This window comes from Phaethon aethereus (assembly GCF_964289735.1).
Source record: "Phaethon aethereus genome assembly, chromosome: Z".
NCBI lineage: Eukaryota > Metazoa > Chordata > Aves > Phaethontiformes > Phaethontidae > Phaethon > Phaethon aethereus.
The window spans coordinates 76,203,308-76,228,931 of record NC_138577.1 but is presented as its reverse complement, the minus strand read 5'-3'; the positions used below and the strand labels follow the sequence as shown (position 1 = coordinate 76,228,931).

The 25,624-nt window shown below is 41.0% G+C and overlaps 1 protein-coding gene across 1 annotated transcript; it reads right to left on the bottom strand.

The window, feature by feature from the left end:
* Positions 1-289: 289 nt before the first annotated feature.
* Positions 290-20,216, bottom strand: CAAP1 (caspase activity and apoptosis inhibitor 1; the record flags this gene model as incomplete). The annotated part of the gene is made up of 6 exons (XM_082013809.1): positions 290-633; positions 4,225-4,298; positions 15,959-16,034; positions 17,181-17,265; positions 18,781-18,981; positions 20,085-20,216. 6 exons carry the CDS (start codon positions 20,214-20,216, stop codon positions 290-292), a joined length of 912 nt encoding a protein of 303 aa, XP_081869935.1.
* Positions 20,217-25,624: the final 5,408 nt, after the last annotated feature.

The window sequence follows — 25,624 nt, the reverse complement described above, 5'->3', positions numbered from 1 at the left end:
GGAAGGCATCAGGTTCCTGGCACAGCTCTATACATTGTGTGACTCCTTGAGGAGATAACCCAGCACAGAGAGACCTTATCTCAATGCAGCATCAAGCCCCTCTGTACATGTCATGGAAGCAGCACACTAAAGGCAATGAAACCAACTATCAATAGCTTAAGCCACAGGTCAGGATACACAATAGGGTTTGAATGAGGAATGTCATACCCAACCCAAATATACTTTAGCACGGAAGAGAACAGACATAACATCCTTCAACACAAACATTGAAAATTAAATCTGAACAATCTCAAGGGTGGTTTTTTACATCGCCAGCTTTCATCAGAGCCTTAATAGCTCTGGCCCTCATTTCGAGCTCCAGAAGCTCCAGCTGCTGTGCTGATGGCTGAACATCTTCTGACGTAGGAAGGGCTAAGGTGGCTGCTTTGGGCTCCTTTGGGCTGGACTCTGCCAACCCCAGTATCTCATTCACGCTTTTCTCAATGTCCTTCTGAAGGTCATCTATCTGACTGGCTCCACTTCTGACAATGGTTTCTTGCACATCTGGGCCATCTTCTTCATTGCATGGGCCTTCTATGTCACTATCATATGCATCTGCATTTATGCTGAGGACATCACTATCTTCTCCCTTGCCTGTAACACAAATGTAACAATCATATAGTCACATGACAGAACTATTTTTTTCTCTCAACTTACAAAATCACTTCTGTTTAAAGTGTTTCTCTGAAGATTAAGGGAGTGGCAAAAAGATCCATGAATTTAAATCACTTAAAATAATTTTTGTCAGGTCAAAAAAATCTCAAATTGGTTTTATAAACAATAGTAACATTTCAAAACAGAACTTCAAGGGTTTTATTGATTCAGTATTAAAGATTTTTTTACTATATGCACTTAAAAAAAGATATTTGGATATTCACTGCTGATGACAGGCTATGATTCATCACAGCATTTAAGGATTTAGGAATACTGCACGTTACCCTGACTGAGAATGCACTCCTGATTTAGGATCTTACAGAGTTATCAATCCAGTACCTCACAACACTGGTTTACTGGATTGCATCATACTGGTAAATACAGCGTATAGGTGAACATATACAGCTAACGTACGAGGCACCGCCGATGTTCTAATCAAAGCTGACAAGAAAGCAAATTCAGCTTTGGAAAATGTACAATAAGCCATATAGATGAAGCTTACAGAGAACTTTTGGTCTTTGTTCTTTGTAAGATAAACCACAATTTTCAAGCAATAAAAACTGAAAGCCTAAAACATAAATGATTCTGAAGCTATAAAAAATCCTCCTCACAGCAGTGTGTATAAAAAGTACGTATAAGAGATGAACATACCAGGGATTCTTCAATCCTATGTAGTTTTGCCCTATTCCTACCGTGACAGTAACTTCAAGATTTATATTTCAGTTTCTGATGCAGTTTTACCTATTTCCCATACTACCAAATCAACTTTGAACACCATCTTTTCAACTTTACCTTGCAAGACACAAAGTACGTGAAAGATGGAAAGAAATAGGAATCAACAGAATTAAGAAATGGATATTCTCTAGTCTTGCTGCACAGCAGCAGTCCGTATTTACCTAACATGTTGTTCAACCAAGCAGCTCTTCCATGGATCAAAAAAATGGGTGCATCAATGCACCTACTGCAATGCAGTTCAAAGCCTGAAAGTTAACTTCTGAGCATACTCATCTTAATTCACTGCCAAAGAGAAAATGACTTTGTGCTGGGTCTGTCTGGGATGGAGTCAATTTTTTTCACAGCAGCCTGCATGGTGCTGTGTTTTGGGTTTGTTTCTGTAACTGTGTTGATAACACACCAGTGTTTAAGCTAGTGCTGAACAGTGCTTGCACAGCCTCAGAGCTTTCTCTGTTTCTCAGTCTGACCCCATGGGAGTAGGCTGGGGGTGGGCAAGGGGTTGGGAGGGCTACAAAGCCAGGACAGCTGAGCCAAATTGACCAAAGGGATATTCACTACCATATGACATTGTGCTCAGCAAAAAAACCTCAAGGAAAGGAGGAAAGAAGGACATTTATGGTTATGCCATTTGTCTTCTCAAGTAAATGTTACGCTTGCTGAAGGTCTGCTTTCCAGGAAGTGGCTAAAAATCTGGCTGTCAATGGGAATTAGTGAATAAATCGCTTAGTTTGCTTTGCTTCGGTGCACAGCTTTTGCTTCACTTATTAAACTGTCTTTATCTTGACCAGTAAGTTTTTCTCGCTTTTGCTCTTCTGATCATCTCCCCCACCTCACTGGAGGAGGAGTAATTGAGCAGACAGCGGGTGCCTACTGTTGTCTGGGGTCAACCAACCACAGGATTCCTTTCAGTATTGGTCACGTACCAGGCAGAAATAAAATATTAACAGCCATTTATTTCTGTTCCAGAATTAGTACGGGACAGGAAGCTAGGCAAAAGCCACCTTGGGTTCCATTCAGGGTTTGGAGCCTCCAAAACTGTATAATACAGTTTTCATACAAGCTATTTCGCTTATAGATGTATAATTAGCTGACGGGCTTTATTTTGCTCTTTTGCAGTTGTAATTTTACCCAGTAACAAAGATCATGGTTGGCATTTCTCATTATGTTTTTCATTTTGATAACTTGTACTTTTTCCTTCAGTCAGAGTTGTGAAATTCATTTTAGCACACTTAATTCCGTTTTTTAATTTTATTTTATCCACTTTTGCTTATCCTCTCATTCTTTCTTTATTCCTCATAGCATCACAGGCTGCAGCTCAGCAGAATGATTAAGTTTATACTGATATTCTCCAAAGCTCTTTAAAGCTAACATCTTGAGTGAAGCCACTGTTACAGCCCAAAGCCATCATGATAGTCTGGTTGATTAAGTCATAAAAAGCAACAATAAAGCAATCACCTGCAAGAGTCATCAATTCCTTTAATAACACAAAAGTGGAAGAGATCTGCAGGGAATCTGTCAGTTCTAAGGTCACTCCATATAGTACAACAAGCAACATTTAAAGCATTCCTCACAAAGCCATAGAAATCTGCTCCTAAAACTTTTGATGCTTTTGTTATGACTCTTTAATTCTCTGTTTAATTCCCTTCACTAATTACTTCAGAAAAAAACATGTTTCACAAAGTTATTCCATGAGACATCTTTTAGACAACATCCTGAATTGTGAAATAGGAGTTGCAGGAAGCAAATAATGTTAGACCCTCACAGAAGAGAAATATAGCTCATAAGAATTTGCGACAATCTTTGATTGGAAAAGCTATTTCTGATGTTACTGCATACAGCTAGTCCAAATGAAAATAAATAGACTGAGACAGAAACACCTACAATTCTAGTGCTTCATGTACAAAATAATAGTGGCAGTTGTTATGTGTTGCTGATTTAATGACTGGAGTAAAACAAATACTGCTGCAGGTTAAGAAAACTGTTTCCTTACACAGCAGGTACTCAAATGTGTACCACTAACTTACCTGCTTTTGCATTTTCTATTCTGCCAATCACCGAGACCTGAATGTCTCACCCATTACATTTTTGCATTTAAAAAGAGAAAATATACGAGACAAAACATTCAGAGATTTAGGTGTATACTTCCACTGGCACTGATTTCAAGTAAAATACACCAGTTATCTGGAGTGGTGAGTGTTAGGCACCATTCTGTTGGATCTCAGCTCTACACAATCAAAGCAAGGCATCACATATCAAGACTGAACAAATTTATTAAATTACAAGCAGTTCTTTGGCAAACAATACATTATAATGGATTTCTATGAATGTCAAAAAAGAGTACTGTAGAGTCTTATGATCACTTCAACAGAACATAAAACTGACTCTCGAAAGAATTCAGCAAATGGTAATAGAGTATTAGCAATCATCTATATACCAAGAAATAGCAATTACTTAAATTTCTCTTTGGCTGAAAAACTAGATATGAAGAGCCAAATGAGCCTTGCAGAGCTTCAGTCACATTCCAGAAGCTAAACTAGCAAACTTTGAAGCACTTCAATTTGCTTCCAGCCACAAAAAAACTCTCCAATCTCACAGAATTACGAAGCGAAAGTTCCTACAATGTACTCTTCAAAGTTCCCCTCTCCTTTTCTGGAATTGTGCCCAAGGGAGAGGCTGTAACCCTACACCATCTGATTTCTAAGAGGATGATTCTCTGTGATTGCAGTTCAAAAGAGAGCTGGAATTAGTGACTGCCCAACATCAAGAAACAAAATTTCAGCTTTCTCCACTACATACCTTGTTTTGATTCCTGACCTTCCAGCTTGTTGTCTTCTCTCAGAGAAGAAGTAGAGTCTATACTGTTGTCCTGTCTGGAAACAAATAAGACAACACTTTAATCTACATCTTTTACAATTGAAGAGAACTTTTCTAAGCAATGTTTACTTTAACTAAAGAAATTATATGGTGGTAGGCCAATAGGCCAGCTGAATAAAGTATGAATACATGAACGCACAGAGTGCTAATCTAAGCTCTTGAGAATGAGCTTTTTTTTGCTTTGCCTAGCAATCCACAAGGATAAAGCAAATATTTCCACTACACCCTAGCCTTTCAGAATAACAATCCTCACTGGTACCCCCTCCCGAATATAAGGAGCTTTTCTCTAAAACTCAGAATAAATTTTCACACAGTTAAATGACTTGAAAAAACTATAGTTTCAGTTGCATTCAAATACTATTTACTGTTTTCTTTTGAAATTAAGATGCTACTTTCATGAAGTTACCATCACCCCGCCATCACCCACCCCTTCTACATCACAATCTCCTAGTTTTACAAAGGGTCATTTTTTAAAACAAAATGCAACTCAACTGTTAAATCATATTCAGTATCTGCATTTCTCTATATCTTCTAAAGATTTCTACCCTTGACCTGTAAGATTTCAACTCCTTTATATGAGGAAGAGGTACTTTTGTGAAATATTCATGTCCATGTTTTGCACATATTAGTTATACGAACTGTGAAAATACTGTGAAAAATACAGGAAGAGGGAAGGCAGAAGGACCTGGAATCACTGGAAGAGTTCAACTCACATGTGGAGTGAGCATTTTGACAGTAGGATTGCCAATTTCCTACCCTGGATGTTGGTGTGACATTGGTTTCACACATATGAATATAGAATCAATGAAACTACCCTGCCTGTGGGAGCTAAAAAGCACTATAAAAAGGATGGCAGTTCTGGTATTGTAGATGTAAATATAATGACTTTAGCAACTTGTTTTTCAGTAACAGCCTGAAGGGTTTTCCTAAAATTGAATACAGATCTATTTTCCCCATGCTCTCAAAGACATATTTTCTTTCAGGTGTCCAACGGCTATGTCAGGAAGGAGAACACTATAATACTTCTAGCCATCTTGGTCTGAGAGACAGAGTTATTTTGACTGCTATTTCCTTTTCTGTAGTAGCAGGGGTTACATATGAATAGACTCTTCTGTTTCTCCCACTTTTTGTACCCATTGCAACATAAATGTGCATGGTAGCATGCGATTATTGATTAAGAATAGGTAGTTGTTTTCATATACACAGCACCTGAAAAAAAGATTTTTAAATGTTCTGCACTTTAAGTAAGGAATGCCCAAGAGAAATGTACTGTCTAATGCCATTACAATAAACTAGCAATAGACTATTTACTGTGATGCACTTCTCTCAAAACTCAGTGGTATGTATTTTTCCAGTTTGCTTTCCTATTTGGTCAACTCAATAAATATTCTCCCCACCTTTTAATTTCTGTTGGACTTTTCACTCCCAAGCAGAGTTGAAAGAGAAGGAATGGTTACAAACTAGATGTTCAAATAGCTATGCTGAGCAGGAAGTTCTGTATATATGGCTGGCCCTTCATAAAATTATTTAAACTTTGCCTCTTCACAAACAAAGAGTTTGCTCATTTATTTTCTATTTCAGTCATCAGTCTTGTACTACAAAGGCCAGAGGTGTTGCAAGATGGATTACAGCCCTCACCTGTTAGATGCAATGTAAGCCCAAGAATTCAACAAATAAAACTAGGTCTGCTGTATGTGACAGTTTAGACATGTTAACCAGAGTATCAATCTTCCTGCTGTCATGTAGGAAAAGGAACACCAGACACCATGGTATTACCATGTTGTCCTGGTTTCAGCTGGGATAGAGTTAATTTTCTTCCTTAACAGCTGATATAGTGCTGTGTTTTGGATTTGGGATGAAAATAATGTTGGTAACACTCTGATGTTTTTAGTTGTTCCTAAGCAGTCAAGGACTGTTCAGCTTCCCACATGAGCCCAACAGCAAGCAGGCTGGCGGTGCACGGGAAGCTGGAGGCTGGACACAGCCAGGATAGCTGAGCCAGGCTGGCCAAAGGGATATTCCATACCATATGATATCATGCTTAGTATATAAAGCTGTGGCGTAGAAGAAGGAAAACAGGATGTTCAGAGTGATGGCGTTTGTGTTCCCAAGTAACTGTTAGATGTGATTGAGCCCTGCTTCCCTGGAGATGGCTGAACACCTGCCTGATGATGAGAAGCAGTGAATGAATTCCTTATGTTGCTTTGCCTGCATGCATCGTTTTTCCTTTACCTACTAAACTGTCTTTATCTCAACCCATGACTTTTCTCATGTTTACTCTTCTGATTCTCTCCCCCATCCCACCAGGGCGGGAAGCGAGCGAGCAACTGTGTGGTACTTAGTTGCTGGCTGGGGTTAAACCCCAACATATGTCTAATTTGTTAAGTGGATCAGAGGATAGGCTGTGAGGAAGAGTTTTGCACTCATACAGCACCCACAAGGTCATAGTTAACTGAGACCAGCCCCACTCCAGTGAGCCTGCACAACCTAGCCCAGAGGAATCGCCCTCTCAGGACTCAGTGCCAGGCTACAGGCCACGGCTTAGGAACAAAGCCTAGCTGGTCCTCTGCTTTGAGACAGTGCCAGACTCCTGGGTAGCAACATTTCCCCATCCACCTCCATTACTGGGTGGGGTTAGGCCACGTGCCAGCACAGACCACCAGCCAAACCTGTGCATGATACTGTCACAGCATACCTTCCCAGAAATTTCAGGGTTTGCTCCTCTGTCACTCACCAAGGCTTATCACACTCAGTCCTCTGGTGTATTATCCTGCCCATTAGGTCATGCATTTAATGGCGAGTCACCATAAGCACAAACGCCCAGTGAGGGGCAGAACGCCAGTAACTTCATCAGTGCAACGGGAACACCCAGCCTGAGTTGCTCCTAGGGTTGTGAAAGGAAAGCAACCAGCCCATTTTCTGGGAATGAAACCTAGTAAGTGCAGTCAGCTAGAGAAATCACCTTACAGCTTGAATGGTGTTACTGTCTACAGTAGCAAGGGGGTCTGTATAGGATGCTGGGGAAGAGCATTTCAGGATTGCATAAAACATACTGGCAGATTTTTTTAAGGGGAGTGTAGGAATGTGTAAGGCAGCATGGGATGTTTAGAGGAAGAACCAAAGGTGGGAAAAGGGAGAGATCGAGACAGATTGAGAAAGAACAAGCATGGGGGGAAAAAAGAGAAAAAAGAAGATAAAGGGCCAGCAGAGCATAAACAGGTTGCTGGTCAGTACACTTGTCTGGCCAAGCCCTGGACCCAATCACCACAGTCTGTCCTGCATTTTTATTGAACTCTATTGCTACACTACCTATTTTTCCAAATGGGCGGACGTTATTCTCTGTATATATGTGTGCATGCGCGCATACGTGTGTGTGTGTCTACGTGCCAGCAACTGCAAAGGGGACCACAGGACATAGGGGCCTGCAGGACTGTTGTGCCAGAAACTAGGCAGAATGAAAAATGCGCACATTTCCTCGGCAAACGTCAATGTCGTGCATCACTGTGTATGCAGATGCTTGTGATTCACCAGCAAACCTTAAGCTAGTCTAGCCAGCAAGTAAAGAGGTCTGTGAGTCAGGTACCAGACTGTAAGATCAGAGGCCAAATCCTGAAAGAGACCAGGGTCTGCAAGTAGGCAAACTGAGGGACCATAGGTCTTCTAGATACCCAAAAGATCAGCATTTTGAGTGTCAGCTACTGGGAACAATCACAGGTTTGCACCAGCTATCAGAGATGTCGGTGCACAAAGAGGCCTGAGCGGCAACTGGAGCGGGATGCAAACCTTGCAGGCTTGTATGTCCAGCTGCCAGCAGCTGGAGAGAGCAGTGGATCTGGGAACAGCTGCTGGTCAACAGACCTAGAAGGATACACCTTTTTTTTTTCTTTCAAGCAACTCATAACAATTTGTTATACTTAGTCACTCAACTCTTGACCAAAATAACATTGTGATATACCCTGCTGATCACTAAGAGCAAAAGCTGCTTAGGCTACCCCTACCCTATCCTCCCTCACACACAATTCATCATTTTGAACTGAGTAGTCATCTCTGCACTGGACAACAATGTGTCACTTGGGAAAGCCTGATCTTGCACAAATAGTATCCCAGCAAGAAACTTCGCATCTCTGGTATCACCCAGAGCTCCAACACCAAATTTCACCGAGGAATTATAATCACCACTTTGACAGAAAACTCAGAGTAACCTCTATGGTTCAAACACTGGCTGTGAAACTACCTACACCCATTTTAACAGCTACATAAAAATAAATTATCAACTGAAAGAATCACACACCAAAACTTGTTGTAAAGTTTCCTCCTGTTGCCTTGATGCTATCACTGATCACAAGAAAAAAAACTTCCCTTTAAAGACTACCTACTGTCAGCAAAAGGATTTTTAGAACCCCAAAGTACTTTTACATTACGATTTACTCTTTCAGAATTGATTGGATTGCTGGTGAATCGTCACTATTTCATTTAATAGGCGGGCATTTTGCACCATCTTGTGGCCAAGCAGAAGCATTTCAGTTCACAGTTCAGTTTTGCTCTCAGCTTAACCTAGTTTAATTTGTGTGTTAGTAAGAATTTTTTTTTTCCTAATTATCTATACTGTGGTAGAGATTTAAGAAAGGGTAGCACAACATCATATCTCCAAACAATGGGAGCAGAAGATACGCTAATCATTTATGCACAGTATACAAATTTAATACCCTCTTCTTGCATAACATGCTAGTAAGTGACCACAGTAGTTTAGAGCTCCCTCTTTTTATCCATCTTTAAAGATACTACTCCCTCAGGATGACAGTGTCCTGGCTTCAGCTGGGATAGAGTTAATTTTCTTCACAGGAGCTAGTACGAGGCTATGTTTTGGATTTGGGATGAAAATAATGTTGGTAACACACTGATGGTTTTAGTTGTTGCTAAGCAGTCAAGGACTGTTCAGCTTCTCACACTACCCCCAGCAAGCAGACTGGCGGTGCACAGGAAGCTGGGAGAGGGCACAGCCAGGACAGCTGACCCAGGCTGGTCAAAGGGATATTTCATACCATATGTCATGCTTCATATATAAAGCTGGGGTGTAGAAGATGGAAGAAGGGACCTTTAGAGTGATGGCATTTGTCTCCCCAAGAAACAGTTACGCATGACGGAGCCCTGACTTCCTAGAGATGGCTGAAGACCTGCCTGCTGATGGGAAGCGGTGAAAGAATTCCTTGTTTTACTTTGTTTGCATGGCTTTTGCTTTACCTATTCAACTGTCTTTGTCTCAACCCTCCAAGTTTTTTCACTTTTACTCTTCCAATTCTCTCCCCCAACCCACCTGGGGGGAGTGAACGAGCAGCTGTGTGGTGCTTGGTTGCCAGCTGGGGTTAAACCACAAAAGCCCTTTTTGGCACCCAACGTGTGGCACAAAGGGTTCGAGATAAAAACAGATTTGATTGGAATGTGCTAGATCAAATTTATAGCTGTTATTGCTGTTTAGCTATTAACTGGCAGGCTTCTGTGCTTGCCATGGGACTTGCTTTCCATACCATTAGAGTCTAGTGCTCATTAGTGGCTGTTTTTTTGCTTTTGCTGCTTGCTCTAGTGCTGATCACCTTATTCTGCTGTGGGACCATTTTGGTGACAGCATTCACCATGCATCTGGGCTGGCAGGTGGCCAGGGCATCACTGCTGTTTCTGTGCTGCTGTACTGGACAGGCTGGAACTCCAGTGTGAACTCAAGTCAAAGGTACTGTGACCTGTGCATGAGTCCACATGGGAGCAGGACTCCCCGAAGCATCTGTGGCTGTGGATAAGTCCATGCTGCAGCAGGTACACCTTGAAGCATCAGTGGCTGTACATGAGGTCATGCTGGAGCACCTCAAAGCATGTGGCCATGGATAAGCCCACGACACAGCAGTTATACCCCTAGATGTACTGCAGCCATGGGTAAGGCCATGCTGGTGCAGGTTTACTTCTGAAGGGACTGTGGCTGTGGGTAAGGCCACGCTGGAGCACGTAAAGGCATTGTGACCCACGGAGGAGACCATTTTGGAACAGGTGCACCTCAAAGTGACTGCGAGTAAGTCCATGCCACAGCAGATATACCCGTGGAGAGACTGTGGCTCATGGAAGGGACTGCAGTCTGTGTGTAAGTCCAAGCCAGAGAAGGGGCAAGGGGAGGAGTTCATTGCAGTGTTAAACCCGATAGTCTGGTCCAAAGGGACTGGGGTGGAGATTGTAATGGAAATACGTTTAAATTGATGTAACCCTGGATTGGCGTTGCACGTTATGGGAATTACTATAGCAGGAACCCCTTGTTGCTAGCCAGGCTAGGAACAAGGGGAAGAGTTCATTGCAATGTTAAACTCTGTAACTTGGGCCAAAGGGGCCAGGGGTGGACACTGTAATGGAAATATCTTTGAACTGTTGTAACCCATGATTTGAGTTACATGTTATAGGAATTACTATAGCAGGAACCACCTGAACCAATGAAGGACAAGCCTTACAAAAAGCAGTGCGAGTGCTTTTTGAGAGTGATTTGATACCACAACTCCTGCAGATTATGCAGTCAGCTAAGGTAAAACAGCAAGACAGGTTAGGAAAAGTGGTCCTGGTCAGAAGAGTGCATGGCTAAGGATTAAAACAATAGCACTGTAATAATTGTGGCTGGGATTCCAAGCTTCAGTAGTAAGTGGGGTTAGAGAAAAGCAGGAAAAGTTTTGTGACAGAAAGAAGCATCTTAATGTACTGGACTAGAAGACAGTCTGACAACATGAGATACAGCCATGCTGATACTTTCGTTACAGGGTTTTTAACTGTTGTTAAGAAACATTCACCTAAATCTCTGGAGTGAGGCTTGAGATCAGTACCTCTGCTACTCTGACAAAGATAATGTACCTTCCTAAATTAAAATTTGCCTTTGCAATTCCAAGTCTAAAAAATATTTCTAGAAGTTCCAAGTACTTGTAAGCTTCCTGCAAATTTTTGTTCGAAGGGTAGTTTTCCATGATAAATGAGAACTAAAATAACTACAGCAAGCAATTTAAAAAAAAAAAAAGAGAAAGTCCTTATGAAGTAGTTCTCTTCAGGACAGGTATCCCAAATGACATATGCTAATTAAATAGTATAATGACTTATGAAAGGTCCAATCAGTCTGACTACAGGTGAAGTCTGAGGACACCAGGAGAACATAAGACAATGAACAGATGCCAAATGCTAATATATCTGTTCAGTGACTCATGTAGCCTATTCTTTCAGTGATTCCAAATGGTAAAGATAAGCAAATTGTCCTAGAGGGGTAAATATCAAATAGCAACTGCATGCTTGTGAACAGCCCAGTACCCAGGAGCAAAACATGTTAAAAGAAGGCAAGCCTCTAAACTGCTAACTTTTCTAAAACAAACAAGCAAAAACTGCACTCATGACTGCAAAGCGGTAAAAAGCTTGTAAACCCCTGAAAGAGCAAATATTATATAGCAAATTTTCACATAGTGAAAAAAAAGCACATTAGATTTTCAAAGCAAAGGAACATTTCCTCACATTATACACACAAACATATGATCACTAGAACGGTATTAGCATGTTTGTTCTTTTAATACATGTTTTATTGATACAGCAAATTACTTTCAGTCCTTCTGATGGAGGGTATTTAAAGACCCAATTCAGAGAACAGGAAAGAAATAGTTCAAGAACATGCTAGTACCTTTTGAATGACATTGGAAGAATGCCTACTCAGTTTTGCAGGACATTAATTGGCTAACTCCTTTCCACTAAACATCTGTCATTTAGTTGAAAGCTTGCTATATAGCAATTCTCTTGGTTTAACGATACTCCATTGCGGACAGTAACACAGGAACAATAACAAAAATCTGAAAACTGTATAGTCAAAAAACTACACAAGAGCTCACAAGCAATGAAGCATATCTATTGTAACAGCAATTTCCAGTTACTGGCAAACATAAGTCCTGCTTCTTCAGTTCTTCAGCATGCTTATTCCAGAATTTCTAGTGTTTAACTCAAAAAGCTGGTGGAAAAAATGACAGAGCAAGTGTTTTATGTGCTAATGGAAGCATCTGAAGCTTTTAGAGAGATGAAGTTTAGGAAAAGCCTCAGGCCTTCCAGTTCTGGTGGCAGAATGAGGATATGTGCATCAGAAAAAGGAAGATGTAATTTACAATTACAGATGCAATACTATCCAAAAGCTTCACATAAACATCTGAATTTTGCAATCTCCCCTGTATCTGGACAAACTTCTCTATATTCCTGCTACTTTTAGACAGTACAGACAGGAAGCAGGTCTTTAAAGGCAGATAAGTATTTGCCTGTTTTAGGAAAAAAAAAAAAAAAAAGACACAGTACAAACTATACCCATCTAAGAAAACCTGAAAATTTTGGTACACTTGTAATTTCTTCAGATGTACTGATTTAAACTTTCTGGATTTATATTGATACATGGATATTGCTGAAGTTGTAAGTTAGTCAACTTTTTTTTTTGTTTAAGAGTAAGGATAAAAAAATCCTCATGCTTCCAATCAGTCAACACATTTTTTGACTATAAGACTTGCTATTCACATTTTCCCTTCCCACATTTACATGACCATGAAAACAACTAAGATAAGTGGGATTTAAACCAAAAAAGTTTTAATGTTGCATCATTAATAGAATGCATAAAAAAGTAGCCATTCACAAGAAAATGACAAGTAATAAAGACAAACTAGGAAGAATCAACAAAGAATACAAAAAAAGAAACTGCCTTTTTCATTCTGAAAAGTCTTCCCTCTTCCCAGGGCAAACAAATACACCCATTTAAACTCAAATGATAATTAAAAACATATTAATGATTACAAATAACCAAAGTTTAGCCTACCAATGCAGTTTTCACTGTTTCTTCACTGTTGCATCTTTAGTCTCCCTGCCTACTGACTGACTTGTTGATGAAACACAGTTTTCTGAAGTTTTGCAAACTTGCATTTGTATTTATTTACAGGCAGGTTGCAAAAAAGTTAACCTAAATGCCCAAAGATTAGACCTATTTAGTAAAAAGGGCTTGTGACATTTTACAGTTGTAAAAGCATAATGTTGCTCTACTTATTAAGCACTGTGCTTATTATTAATATAAAAACATAATTTTCCTCATTTCACCTATTTCTTCCTATCCTTTCATGTCTCTATCATTCAAACAGCTTTCCCTTTTTGTTTTTTGTTAAGGCTAGCACACAGCTGAACCTATAAGCCAAGGTTCTGAGATAGCACCCATGTGTGTAGCATACTATTTTTTAAGCCACTGTACTAAAAAGGAGAAGAAAAGCCACAATTCCTACACCAACATACCTTGCTAGCCAGTTTGGAGGGATCTGAAATATTAAACTATCAGGATGGAGACAGAGATACAAGAGCCAGGGGCACCTCAACCATTCTGTTCGTCAAAAGGAAGAAATCTGCTCTAACTTTGATCAACATCTCTCAGTTTCTTATACTTTTTCTAAACACAATTTCTTCTTGATTTTGCAGCCAGTTACTGCTCACATCTTTCTCATCAGTGACATAAGGTCACCTAGCTTTGTCAGTTTCTGGTAACTGCAGCAATGGTTAAAGAATTTGGTCAGTTTTAATTCTGCTGTACTTCAACACAGCTATGAGAAAAGGTAGACAACAGCAACTCATGTTGTTTTACTCACTGCTTATGCTTGGAATACTATCTGTAGAGTGTAAAAACAGCAGACTTCCAAACTGCAATTTAGATCCTACAGATGTTGTTTTCCTGAAACATTCCTACTTGCCATAGGCAAATGTGTTCTTAAGTGTCTTCAGATACCTGCTAGTTAAAAAATGGTAAATCCTGCTTGCGTTCCTTATTTTGTTTTGTTTTATTCATTAATTGACAATAACAATTTTCCCTTTTTAGGTTTTTACCAGCTCAAATCATTATTTTATTTGCATACAAGCAAGAGTTTACTCAATCTACTGTAGCTTAGGGTCATAAATACATCTCCCAACAGTAGCTTTGAAACACCTTGCAGCCACAGAACTACCTTCCTGAAATCTAGCAGTACTAATCCTGCCATACCTCTTTAATTTGAAGAACATTTCATGTATATTGCAATAGTAAAGAGCTTGTGAATTAGGCCTTTAAAAAAAAAAAATCATATAATTTCTCCAGAAACTAAAATCTTGCAGTATTTTTCATGGTTTCCTTAGCCGACAGGTTTGTCTTCTCATTCTATTTGGAAGTTCACTAGCAAAGCATCAAATCACTTAACAGAGATTCTTTTACGTGAAGAGACCCGATATGTAGTGTATTTTGTAGTTTTTGAATTTTTTATTTTGCTTTTTTAAGTAGCCAGCAGAGGGCAACATCCAAATAAGAAAATTAGTTCACATAAATGGGTGTACTGCCACCATTCACAGACCATGTAGGCAACAAATAGCAAAGGGGCGGATACAGCCACAAATCAGCTCCAAATGGAACCCTAAAAAATAGTGTCAGAGGGTATTAAAACTGTATCACATGAGAAAAACTGAAAAATCACTTAACTTAGTGTCACTCCATTCCTAGTATATTTGTATGACATATGATAAGATGTGATCAAAGAAAATTACTTCACGCAATAACTTCATAACTTGTTCTGAATCAAACACAGGATCAGAAACCAGGTCTCTTGTTAAATCAAAAATACTAACCAGAATGTGACATTTGGATTACTACCACTACCCTTCCCATTCATTTATTCCTATTTAGTACGTCTAGATGAACTGACCAAACCAGCAACATTAATCTGCCCAACACTGGTGTATTGTCTTGTATTGTCTCAGCAGTTTATTAAGTTTGTGCACTGCATCTGTGGACCAGCCATAATCAGGTCAGCAATGAAAACAGAAAAGCTTTTTATTTTGTCTTCTACAGACAAGTTAGACTTATAAAATTTCATGCACTGTGGGTGATTAGTAACTTTCTTTTCCCTTTCACTACTTCCACAGAAACTCTCAGAAGGAGTTCACCCATTCAATAAAAATGGACTTAGTAATGTAGTGCGCAAGTCTTGTCTTTAAAAAAAACAGACAAGTATTTTAAGAAAAGGTTAAAAAATGTTGGCCTTTATAAAACTGACAGATGCTGACCTAAGAATAAGAAACCAGAAGCCTCTGTTCTTGAAACTCTAGACATTCTGCAACATCCCTAACAGAGAACATGGCAACAGGTGAGTGTTAGTGCTGCTTCAACTGGTGCAGGAATGAAGGACCAGAAGGAAAAGAGCGGAAAAGAAGGGATACATCTCAGATGAATTGAAAATACACTTACACAATTCACTGACTGAAGTGGAAAGGGGTTACTCAACCTGCTTTAGCTCACTCAGAGGATTAACATAAATCATATCACTTCACTTCTGCTGCAGGCTAGGATTGTGCACATTTAATTATCACAAGTCAACTGATGGGCAGTAACACCACTATGAAACCCAGTTATGCGCTCAAGACACATTTAATGTTACAAAGCGACAAAGCCGTGTTTCTAAGCTTAGTGCTTTCTAGCAGGCACAGCTCATTGCCATTCAACTACAGCAATCACATAATTAAAGATATAGTGATTTGGTCTTTCAACATTACATTTGATTATTTCTCATGAAACATCCCTGTATTGTTCTGTATTCTTAAATTAAGTGTTTTGTCTTTTACTCACTGACTGACTGATTCACTTCCAGTCTTGTCTCCTCCACCTGCCTCCTCGTCAGTATCAGAATCAGCTCCAAACTTGCCTAGATATATACAGTTTCAAATGTGAAAATTTAGGCAGGTAATATAATTAATCCTATATAGTTAGGCTTACTCTTAATGATTAACTCTATTGCAACAATCAGCAGAAGAGGTTTTTTCCCCCAGTTAAAGCAGATATTCTCAAATTAGACTTACTCGAACCCAAAACCCTTATTTCACTTACACTGTATTACAAAAAAAAAACCCAAACAAACGGAACAGCTATTGCCTGTACAATACTATAGGCACTAAAAATAAAGCACAGGAGACAGAATTAAGAGAAGGTACTCGACATTATTCAAGATTCAGAGTTCCACTTAATTGACAAGACAGCAGTACGTTTACAAGTAAATTCTACAGCCCTTAAGTATCAAGTGGAAGTTCGATACTGAAAAGCCGGAACGTCATAGCCTTAATCGAAGTACATGAACTCTGTGTCTCAGCAGACCAGAGGGATCCACCAAGAATCTTTTAACTACACTGAATACTCTAGTGTAATTGCTAATACAACTGAACTGGTATTGCAGTATGTCCTATTTCCCCTGCAGAGAACCAGGAGGCAACTAAATGTCACTTTACCTAAAATAATGGACTTCAAACAATATTTCTACACTCCTAGCTTAGTTATTTCTGCCAGTCAAAAGTTGTTCTTAGTTTGGGTACTAAGAAACAGAAGCTTATAATACTGTTTTCTGAATGTGTCCCTAATAGCTTCTAAATCAAGGGACAATTTCATCCAAGCTTAAAAGATCAAAACAGGCATATATAGACACACACTATACATATATATATACTAGTAGCATGTGCATATATGTAATGCTAACATATATACACACTAATACACACTCAGTGTGTGTGTATATAGAAACGTAGAATGGTTTGGGTTGGAAAGAACCTTTTAAGGCCATCTAGTCCAACCCCCCTGCAATAAGCAGGGACATCTTAAACGAGATCAGGTTGCTCAGAGCCCCGTCCAACCTGATCTGGAATATTGCCAGCAATGGGCAATCTACCACCTCTCCAGGCAACATGTGCCAGTGTTTCACCACCTTCATTATATATATTACTAGCTAGAAACAGAGTGAAAAACTCATTTAGAGGCCGACTGTTCTCTGGTGTACAATGATGCCTAAAAGTTTCATTCATACCTTCAAGTATCTTCAAAAGTTTTTTTTCAGATAACAGCTCCAATTGCTCCAAGCAAAGCCGTTTGATTTCGTCCATGGAACAGTTCTAAGAAGACAGATAAAACAGACCACAAGCTACTAAAAATTTCTGAGGACAGAGTAATTATGAACGGTAAGTAGTAGTCCAACTGTACTGAATGAAGAGCTAACTCTGATTGCAAGTCTCTTCGCTATTCTGACCTGCATTGATGCAACTATTGAAGAACAGAAGTAGGCATTTCAGCTTTGACAACTACCAGAAATAGAACGTGTGGGGTTTTCTTCTGAAAAATTAAGCAACACACACTACTAGTTATTTGACCTATGGCTCAGAGTTTTCACTGCAGCTGCAACACTGAGCAGTAGAAATACTGGGCCATATGTGTGAAGCATGGAACAGCAAACAACCGCAGCCCTGATTACTCCTAATTCTCCATCACACAGGAGCACATGGATTACATAGTTAAGCCTGCAAAGACCACAGCCTACTGTTGAATCCAAGTTCACGAACTAAAGCCAACGCTGCTACTGACAACACACCAACAGCTGCTTATCATAACAAAGAAAATATAAGAAATATGTAAATTGTGGTCCATTTCTCATGCTTGATGCTACCACAGATTTTAGGGTATTCCAGTTACCTTCACTTCTTTCATACTACTTGGTGACCTGTTGATGAAATAGAGTGATTATTCACTTTCAAGTGAACTACAATACCACGTATAAGTACCAAAATTAGAAAGTGCCAAGCGTATTGTAACATTCACTACCCTACTGCAGGTTCGGTTCTATACCACCAGGCAAGTTCCTTTCAAACTCAGTAATGCCTTTGCCTCCAGCTGCTCCAGACCTCTTCTCACAGAGATGAGAAATGGATGAGACTGTATGCAATTCACTACATGCTTAAAATGAAGTCCTGCCTCACCTATATTAATAATGTCACTCATAAAGATAAAAATTAAAAGACAAAAATTTTAAAACTATTAACAAACATCACACAAATGTCATTTCACCTGCAGCATCTTCTCTACAGGCTGCTAGCCTAATATATTTTCACCAAGTCCCGCAGTTCACAAGACTCAAAAACCGTATGCTCTAAGTCAGTAAAACTCTAGTGATACTACCACTGAGTCCACAGGACTTACAGCTTCAGAAGCTGTTTATCAAGAAGGGGTTTTATTGCCCTATCTCAGACATTAATTGAAAACCATACAAAAAAATTCAGCAGACAAAAACATAAATTAACACAAACTTTTATTAACAGATCAGCATATTTATTACTGAACACTACTGAATTTACTCCATGCAATTAAGAAACTCCTTTTGCATTTAACTAACCAGTACAGACAAACAGTATAAAAATAAGCAGCCTGCAGTTCAGCAATAGCTGAGCAGTGGAAAAAGGAATAAGCTGGAATAAGTATATCAAATACTGAAAAAGTCTCACTTTCAGAGACCTGACATAATATTTATTTAAAAAATATAAAGGCAGCTTTTAAGTTGGAAGTTCACGAGGCTTGTGAGATAAATGTGTTTTGTTACACAAGCATTCAAGTATATAAAGGTAATTTTATTTCAGTACCTTCAAAATATCAGGCAGCATCTTCTGCAGTTTTTTCTCCCCTATGACACAGAAACATTGTTGAAGCATTTCTTTTTTGTCCGCAATGTAGAAACTGACTGGTTTGAGTGACACACTGAGATCTAATCCTCCTTCTTCTATATCACTGGGTTGTTCAGCTTCTTCCACTTTTTCTCCAGATGGTACATTGCACTTTTCTTCCTAAAATCAAGGAGAGCAAGTACAGTTTTCACATTTTCTAGTGAACTAGAGAAGAAGGAAACTTACAGCTTTATTTGTGCTAGCAATGGTTCTCCCTTCGTAATTGCAAGATACATCTTAATGTGGATTTCTGAGCTTCCAAATAGTGTTTCCATTTGCAAGGTAACTGCATTACAGAAGCTACATTTTTGGTTACTGAAACTATTCTTACACCAGGGGAAATTTTCAAGTCTGAAGAGACAAAAAGTGCTTTTAAATACTAACTGAAAAGCAAATACCTAACTGCTGCTTATACATGAAAGCATGCTTTAAGACAGAAGAAATTCGTCCCTCTGACTTGCCGTGCAATTAAATCACTAATCTCATAATTTACAGCTATCCCACTAAGAAGGAAATCGGCATACAATTCCCTGCATGGCACAGCCTTGAGCATACAAGTGGGCTTCATATCAGAAATGTATCTCCCATACATCAGCAGAAGACCTCTATAGTTAAAAAACAGCCAGCCAGAAATACATTTTGTAAGCCCCACGACTCACTCAGCAGCGTGTGCCCCGTGGATTTTTGCACTCGGGCACCCACATCTCCTCGAGCAGACTCACAATCCCGCAAGCACGGGCACCACGAGTGGCGTCCCCCTCCGAGCTTCCGCCCCGCATCTCTCGGGCCTGGGAGAAACACAGACCGGTCTCCCCTGGACGTGCACGGGGAGCACCATGGCACTGCCTGTCCTCGCCCTAGGCGCCTTGGCCGCGCACCCCACCGCCCCGTCCGGCCCAGTTTCCTCCTCTATGTAGCTGTAGGCTGGCAAGTTTTGACTGAACGTAACCGGACCGGGGCCTGTACCACAGGCCTGGACCGGAGCCGGCCGCGACCGGCCGGCCGAGAAGACGGTACGGCCGCCCGCCCCCCGCCCCTTCCCGCAGCCAGCTCGCGGCAGTGACACGGCCCGGGCCTCGCCCGCCGGGGTGCTACGGGCGGCGGGGAGCAGCGGGCCGCGCCCCGCCCCACAGGCACGGGCGGGCCCGAGCCCCGCCACGCCGAGGCGGAAAGGCAGCGGCCAGAGCTGCCAAGCGGCCGCCCGCCCTTCCTTCCCGCGCTACCTCCAGGGCGCCGCGGCCGGACTCGGTGCTCCGCCGCTTCCCCTCGCTGCCGCCCGGCCCCGGGACTCCCTCTGGGCAGCAGGAGCGCGAGCGGCGCCGCTTCTTCTCCTTTGAAGATTTCCTGCCCGGCATGGCCCCGCCGGGGCCCCCAGCTCCCCACCGCGGCCCCACCCGCGCACCGCGGGGACCGCCCCCGCGCCGGGCAGGCCCGCCCCCGGGGCGAGGCGTGCTTCCGGCTGAGCCCTGATAGGCCGCCTGGCAACACCCCTGCCTCCTTTCCGGCAGAGAGGGCGGGGCGCGGCGGGGAACCGTTGGGGCAGTCGCCGGCGGCGGTAGCGGGTGTGTCAGGCGTCTGGCCTCATCCCTGCACGCCGGCCGTTTCGCGTGGCACGCTTGCTAGCGGCGCTGTGCCGCGGCCCCGCACGCCTCGTGCTCCGGCCGGAGCCGCTGCATCGCGCCCGTGCCGCGCCGCGGGTGCTGCGGCCGTCGGCAGCGGCCCCGCGCCTCGGCTGTCCGGCTGCGGGCTTCCGAGCGGCCGGGGGATGCGGTTTGCGTTTTGTTGAGCATTGTTTTTCGGGTAGGAAGCTGGGTATAAAACTATTTGCAGAGGTAGGCAAGCCGCCCATTAATACTAGTATCCTGCATCCTCTCTTAATTACTCTTAAATCCTGACCGTTTTTCCCTGGCTTTCAGCCTGTGTCAACAATGTGAGGGCCTTCGTTCTCCTCCCTTGGCAGCCCTTTGGAACCAAAGATTGTGTCCGAAGCCTATTTGGAAACCCGAGTAGATGACATAAAATCCAAGCAAACTACATTGTGCAGGTAACACTGTCTTTGTGCTCGGAGGGACCTGGAAGATGCTTGAAAAGATGTGTAAGATGTTCTGCCTGAGAAAAAAAAAAACACAAAACCAAACCCAACTTTAATGCTGACTTGTCTAGTCTGGTTCTAGCCTTTGTTACAATACATATAGCCTGCCCAGCAGAGAGACATTTGACTTAATTCTCTGTTGTTCCAGAACTATTACTTACTTAAAAATTGTTAGAGGTGCTGTTCTGAGCCCCTGGTATGAAGCTTTAAACAACGGGTTACACATCACAGTAAACATCTTAACGTGGTTCTCATGTAGTCTTCTGCCCCCAGAAACTTGTCCTTATTGATTTGGTGCATTGCTAACTTCTACGGAGATATGCTCCGTTAAAAATGGTTCAAGCATGGAAATATCCATAATAAAAAAAATCATAGAATAGTTTGGGTTGGAAGGGACCTTTAAAGGTTGTCTACTCCAACTCACCTGCAATGAGCAGGGACATCTTCAACTAGATCAGGTTGCTCAGAGCCCTGTCCAACCTGACCTGGAATGTTTCCAGGGATGGGGCATCTACCACCTCACTGGGCAACCTGTGCCAGGGTTTCGCCAGCCTCACTGTGAAAATTTTCTTAGATCTAGTTCAAGTCTACCCGCTTTTCATTTACCCCTTGTCCTATCACAACAGGCCCTGCTAAAAGGACTGTCCCCATCTTTCTCATAAGCCCCCTGTAAGTACTGGCAGGCTGCAACAAGGTCTCCTTGGGGCCTTCTCTTCTCCAGGCTGAACCACCCCAACTCTCTCAATCTGTCCTCAGAGTAGAGGTGTTCCTCGGGTCATTTTTGTGGCCTTCCTCTGGACCCACTACAACAGGTGCCCATAACCCAGTGAATGCAAACATCAACAATAAATTTAGTTTTTCTCTGATAGTAGTATTTCAGAGATGTGACACAAACTATTTTTCATGGGACGCAAACAAGCAGGAATCATGGCAGAGAAGCCTGTTAAAGGCAGATGATCACTCTGGGCAGTTCACTGAGACACTGATCAGCCTTGAATCACCAATGCCAAGACTATAGAGGGAGATGCGAATTAAAGAGGATAGTTACCCAAAAATGAAGACCAGGGTAGACAAATATCCATCATTAGACTGAAAGAATTTGTATTAAGAACCTCCTTTTCTCTGCAGACAGGCAACAATTTTCTTCTTTATTTAACACACCAGAATGTCCCTTCATCTTTCTTCTGGGTCTGTTCCCCCCCCGCCCCAGATTCAAACACGTTGTCTTCCAGTTTGATGTATTCCACATTGTGCTGGACCTTCAGACACCACTGGTGGTGCTGCCCTGTTGAGGTAGAAGTCCACTGAGTGCAAGTTGTACCAAAGCTAGTGGTCATCAAAAGCACTGTGGCCAGGTGATAAAAGTAATAAACCAATAGAGGTAATGTACTGGTTGACACTGTGTTTTCAAAAGGGTGAGAATTATGAAGTATCATCCGTTCATTTTTCAGTGAGTCCCTGCAGAGCTGGATAATGTGCAGTCACAGGGTCAGAGTTGATCCTGATTAGTCTGTGGTGTTAGATTACCTGGATGGGTGGGAGTAGATCTTTGTATTTATCGTCACTAAATCACCGCCTTAGTGTACTCTGAAGATGACAGAGGTTATGTTATTAGGAAATGTGGATGAGGGGTGCACAAGTCTGAGATGAAAATGGGATCCCTTGAGCAACTATATGGAAAATAAAAGGTTAAGCAATAGATGCTTAGGCATGGAAACAGGACTAATGTTAAAAATGAATCAGGAATAATCAAATACCTAGTAACTGCCTGAGCTGCTACTTTTATATAAAACCTGCACCTTTATGTGGACTGTGTTTTGAATGAATGCAGTATCTATTCACACGGTACAGAAGCTAACTAGGCGTGTTGATAAAATGTTTTCCAACAACATTGGCATTTATGTGGCCAATTAGGCTTCAAAATTTACTGTCAAAAACAGGTAGTTCATACTTAACTCCCATTTTTTCCATGTGTTTGATACAGATGAACAGTGACTTGGTCCACATTTGCAAATTCAGGTTTGCAATTGGAAAATCTAGAAAAAAAAATTTCACACCAGAATGGAAAGCTCAATCTCTACAGCAAATAAACATCAAAAAGCCATAGGAAGAATAGGAAATCTGAAAATGCCCAGATATTCCATTAGGCTTTCGTCAGCTGCAGATGGCATCTTGTTGCTGAACATTTGATTTCACAGTCTATTCAGTATACGTTTTGAAAAGGTGGGCAATGCCTACCATTCCTAGACTTTGGATTTGTTGATAGTTTAAAGAGAGGGAGGGAAAAAAAGGAAAGTGATCACAGTATATAGTAATGGATCAAATTCAGCTAAGACAGCTTAACTAATTATTTTTAAACAAAAAACTTCACACAATTGGAACCAGCAGGTTATAACATTTCCTAAAGCATTTAGTTACCTCTTTAGTATTGATCCATGGTGCTTTTAATGAAATAGGTTTGCAGACTTAAGTTACGTCTATTTCTGTCTGCAGCTTGAACATGACTGAGTAGTTTTCAGAAGTCTGCTTAAGATTAGGCCCTGATGTAAGTGCATCATAATAATAAACATTACAGAAATCTTGTGATTCATGTATGCCAGGTTATGTGACTATATAGTTTCCCTTTGTCTTGGCATGTACAGCAGTTGGTGCTGACCAAAGGCAGTTTTGAATCCTCGGTCAGTTCCCTAGTAAGGCATTTCATACTGTGCGCTGGGTTCTGGTCTAAGTGGATCCCAAGTACTTCTACTTCATAAAACCCAACACAGGCCTAACAACAAAGGTTTAATATGAAGTGGTACTGCATGCTGTTGTTTGCTGTTCTTCCTAAGAGCTTCCATTCTAGTTTAGAAAAAGATGCCCAAAGAAGAATTACATCATCTACTGAGAAGCTTTGAATTCTTAGCAGAAGACAATTTCTCTTCAAGGGGCTCTTGAAATCGCTCAAGCATACTTTTACTATTCCCCTGATGAATCAAATCAGGAGCACTTAGCACAGAGAAAAACTTATTTGAGATTTATTGCTGTAGATAGCAAGCCAGCTCTGTGACATATATTTGTGTGTTTATGTACATGCATGCTTACATGTACCACAATGGAGTTTCAGAACAGTGTAGTTTAAAACAAGAGCAATAGCGATTTTTCATTTTCTAGGTATGACAAAAAGAGGGTATTGTGTTGTTATACCTTGGAAGGCACAAAAAAACCTGTCCACTACTTCGCAGTGGATGTTTCTCCCCTTTTTGCACTCAACCTGTGTTAGCATGTACCCAGTTTTGCTAGCTACTGCAGAAATGCACAACAGCGTAAGAATGCCAGCATGCTTCTGTGTCCATTAAAAAAAAAAACAAAACCCTTCTTGTAATACCTTACAACATACTGTAAGATCTTGCTGTGTGTTGCAACTTTTTTTTTCTCATTACCTCCTTTAAACATTACCTCCATTGTCTGTGCTGCCACTGCATATCTTCATGGGGACAGACCCTCCAAGGACAATTCCTGTGGGGATGGAATACAATGTCCCCCACTCCTCCTGTTCCCACAGAATGCTGTCATGGAATAGTCAGGTATCACAGTGCCCTGTAGCAACAGCTGTCCTTCTATCCAAATATTCATGGCCTGCTTTGTATATCTTGCCTAAGATGTAATGCTTGCAGTCCCCAGATGATGGGGCACAGCAAAAAATCCTTCATTTGCCTGCAAATTTAAGTGAATTTTATAGTATCTCTTAATATACAATTTCTTGGAGTTGCCAGAGTATGTTTATTAATATAAACATCGATCTTTAGTCTGGGAAATTCATGACAATTTTCACGTAAAGAGGTAATCTGCAACAGAGCAATCCCACAAGAACAAAACCAAAATGTTAGATGACTATAGATTTCTTAAAATAGCACATGTACAAACAACAGTTAAAGAGCACAACATTAAAAAGCTAAAGCTTGAAGAACAACTGTATAGTAGGCAACCAAAATTCAACAGACAGGCACATTATTTCACAGACATGTTTCCTAAAGGTAGCTTCTTAGGTGTTTTCCCAGGAAGGGGTTGTTCTAATGTTAAGCACTCTAAATCCTGAATAATCTCAAACTGCCTTATACACAAACCTGCAATGGATCAAATGAGAAAACCTGTGACTAAGGCCATGATCAAGACTGTTCGTAAGGATATGCATCCAGAAATTCATCAGAAGCATAACAGTACAAGTGTGCAGTTAAGGATCTGAGAAACAAGGTTTGCTGGAAGTAATGTAGTAATTCACCCATTTCAGTTAGATGGAGCAGAAAAAGTAGAGCTCTTGGTCACAAAAATCCTTCACATCTGGTACAGATGAGGCAGACAGGTATCGTGATGAAGAGCTCATGTACTAGAAAAGCTTGCTCAATTTTTCCCCATGTTTCCCATTCTATTAGTCTAATGAAAAATGTAACTTAAACATTGGTTTAGAATTAAGATGAAGTCAAGATGGACAAAGTGTAACATTTGCAGGAGTAATAGGAATTAACATTCCCCTTTTGAGCTGAACATCTTGGATCTGCTGCAATAGCTGCAAAATACTATCTTCCTTTTTCAGTCACCACAGTTATTATATTAAATCTACTTCATAAAATGACTTTACAGTTTAGAATATTTCAGCTGGAAGGGACCTGCAACATTCACCTAGTCCAACTG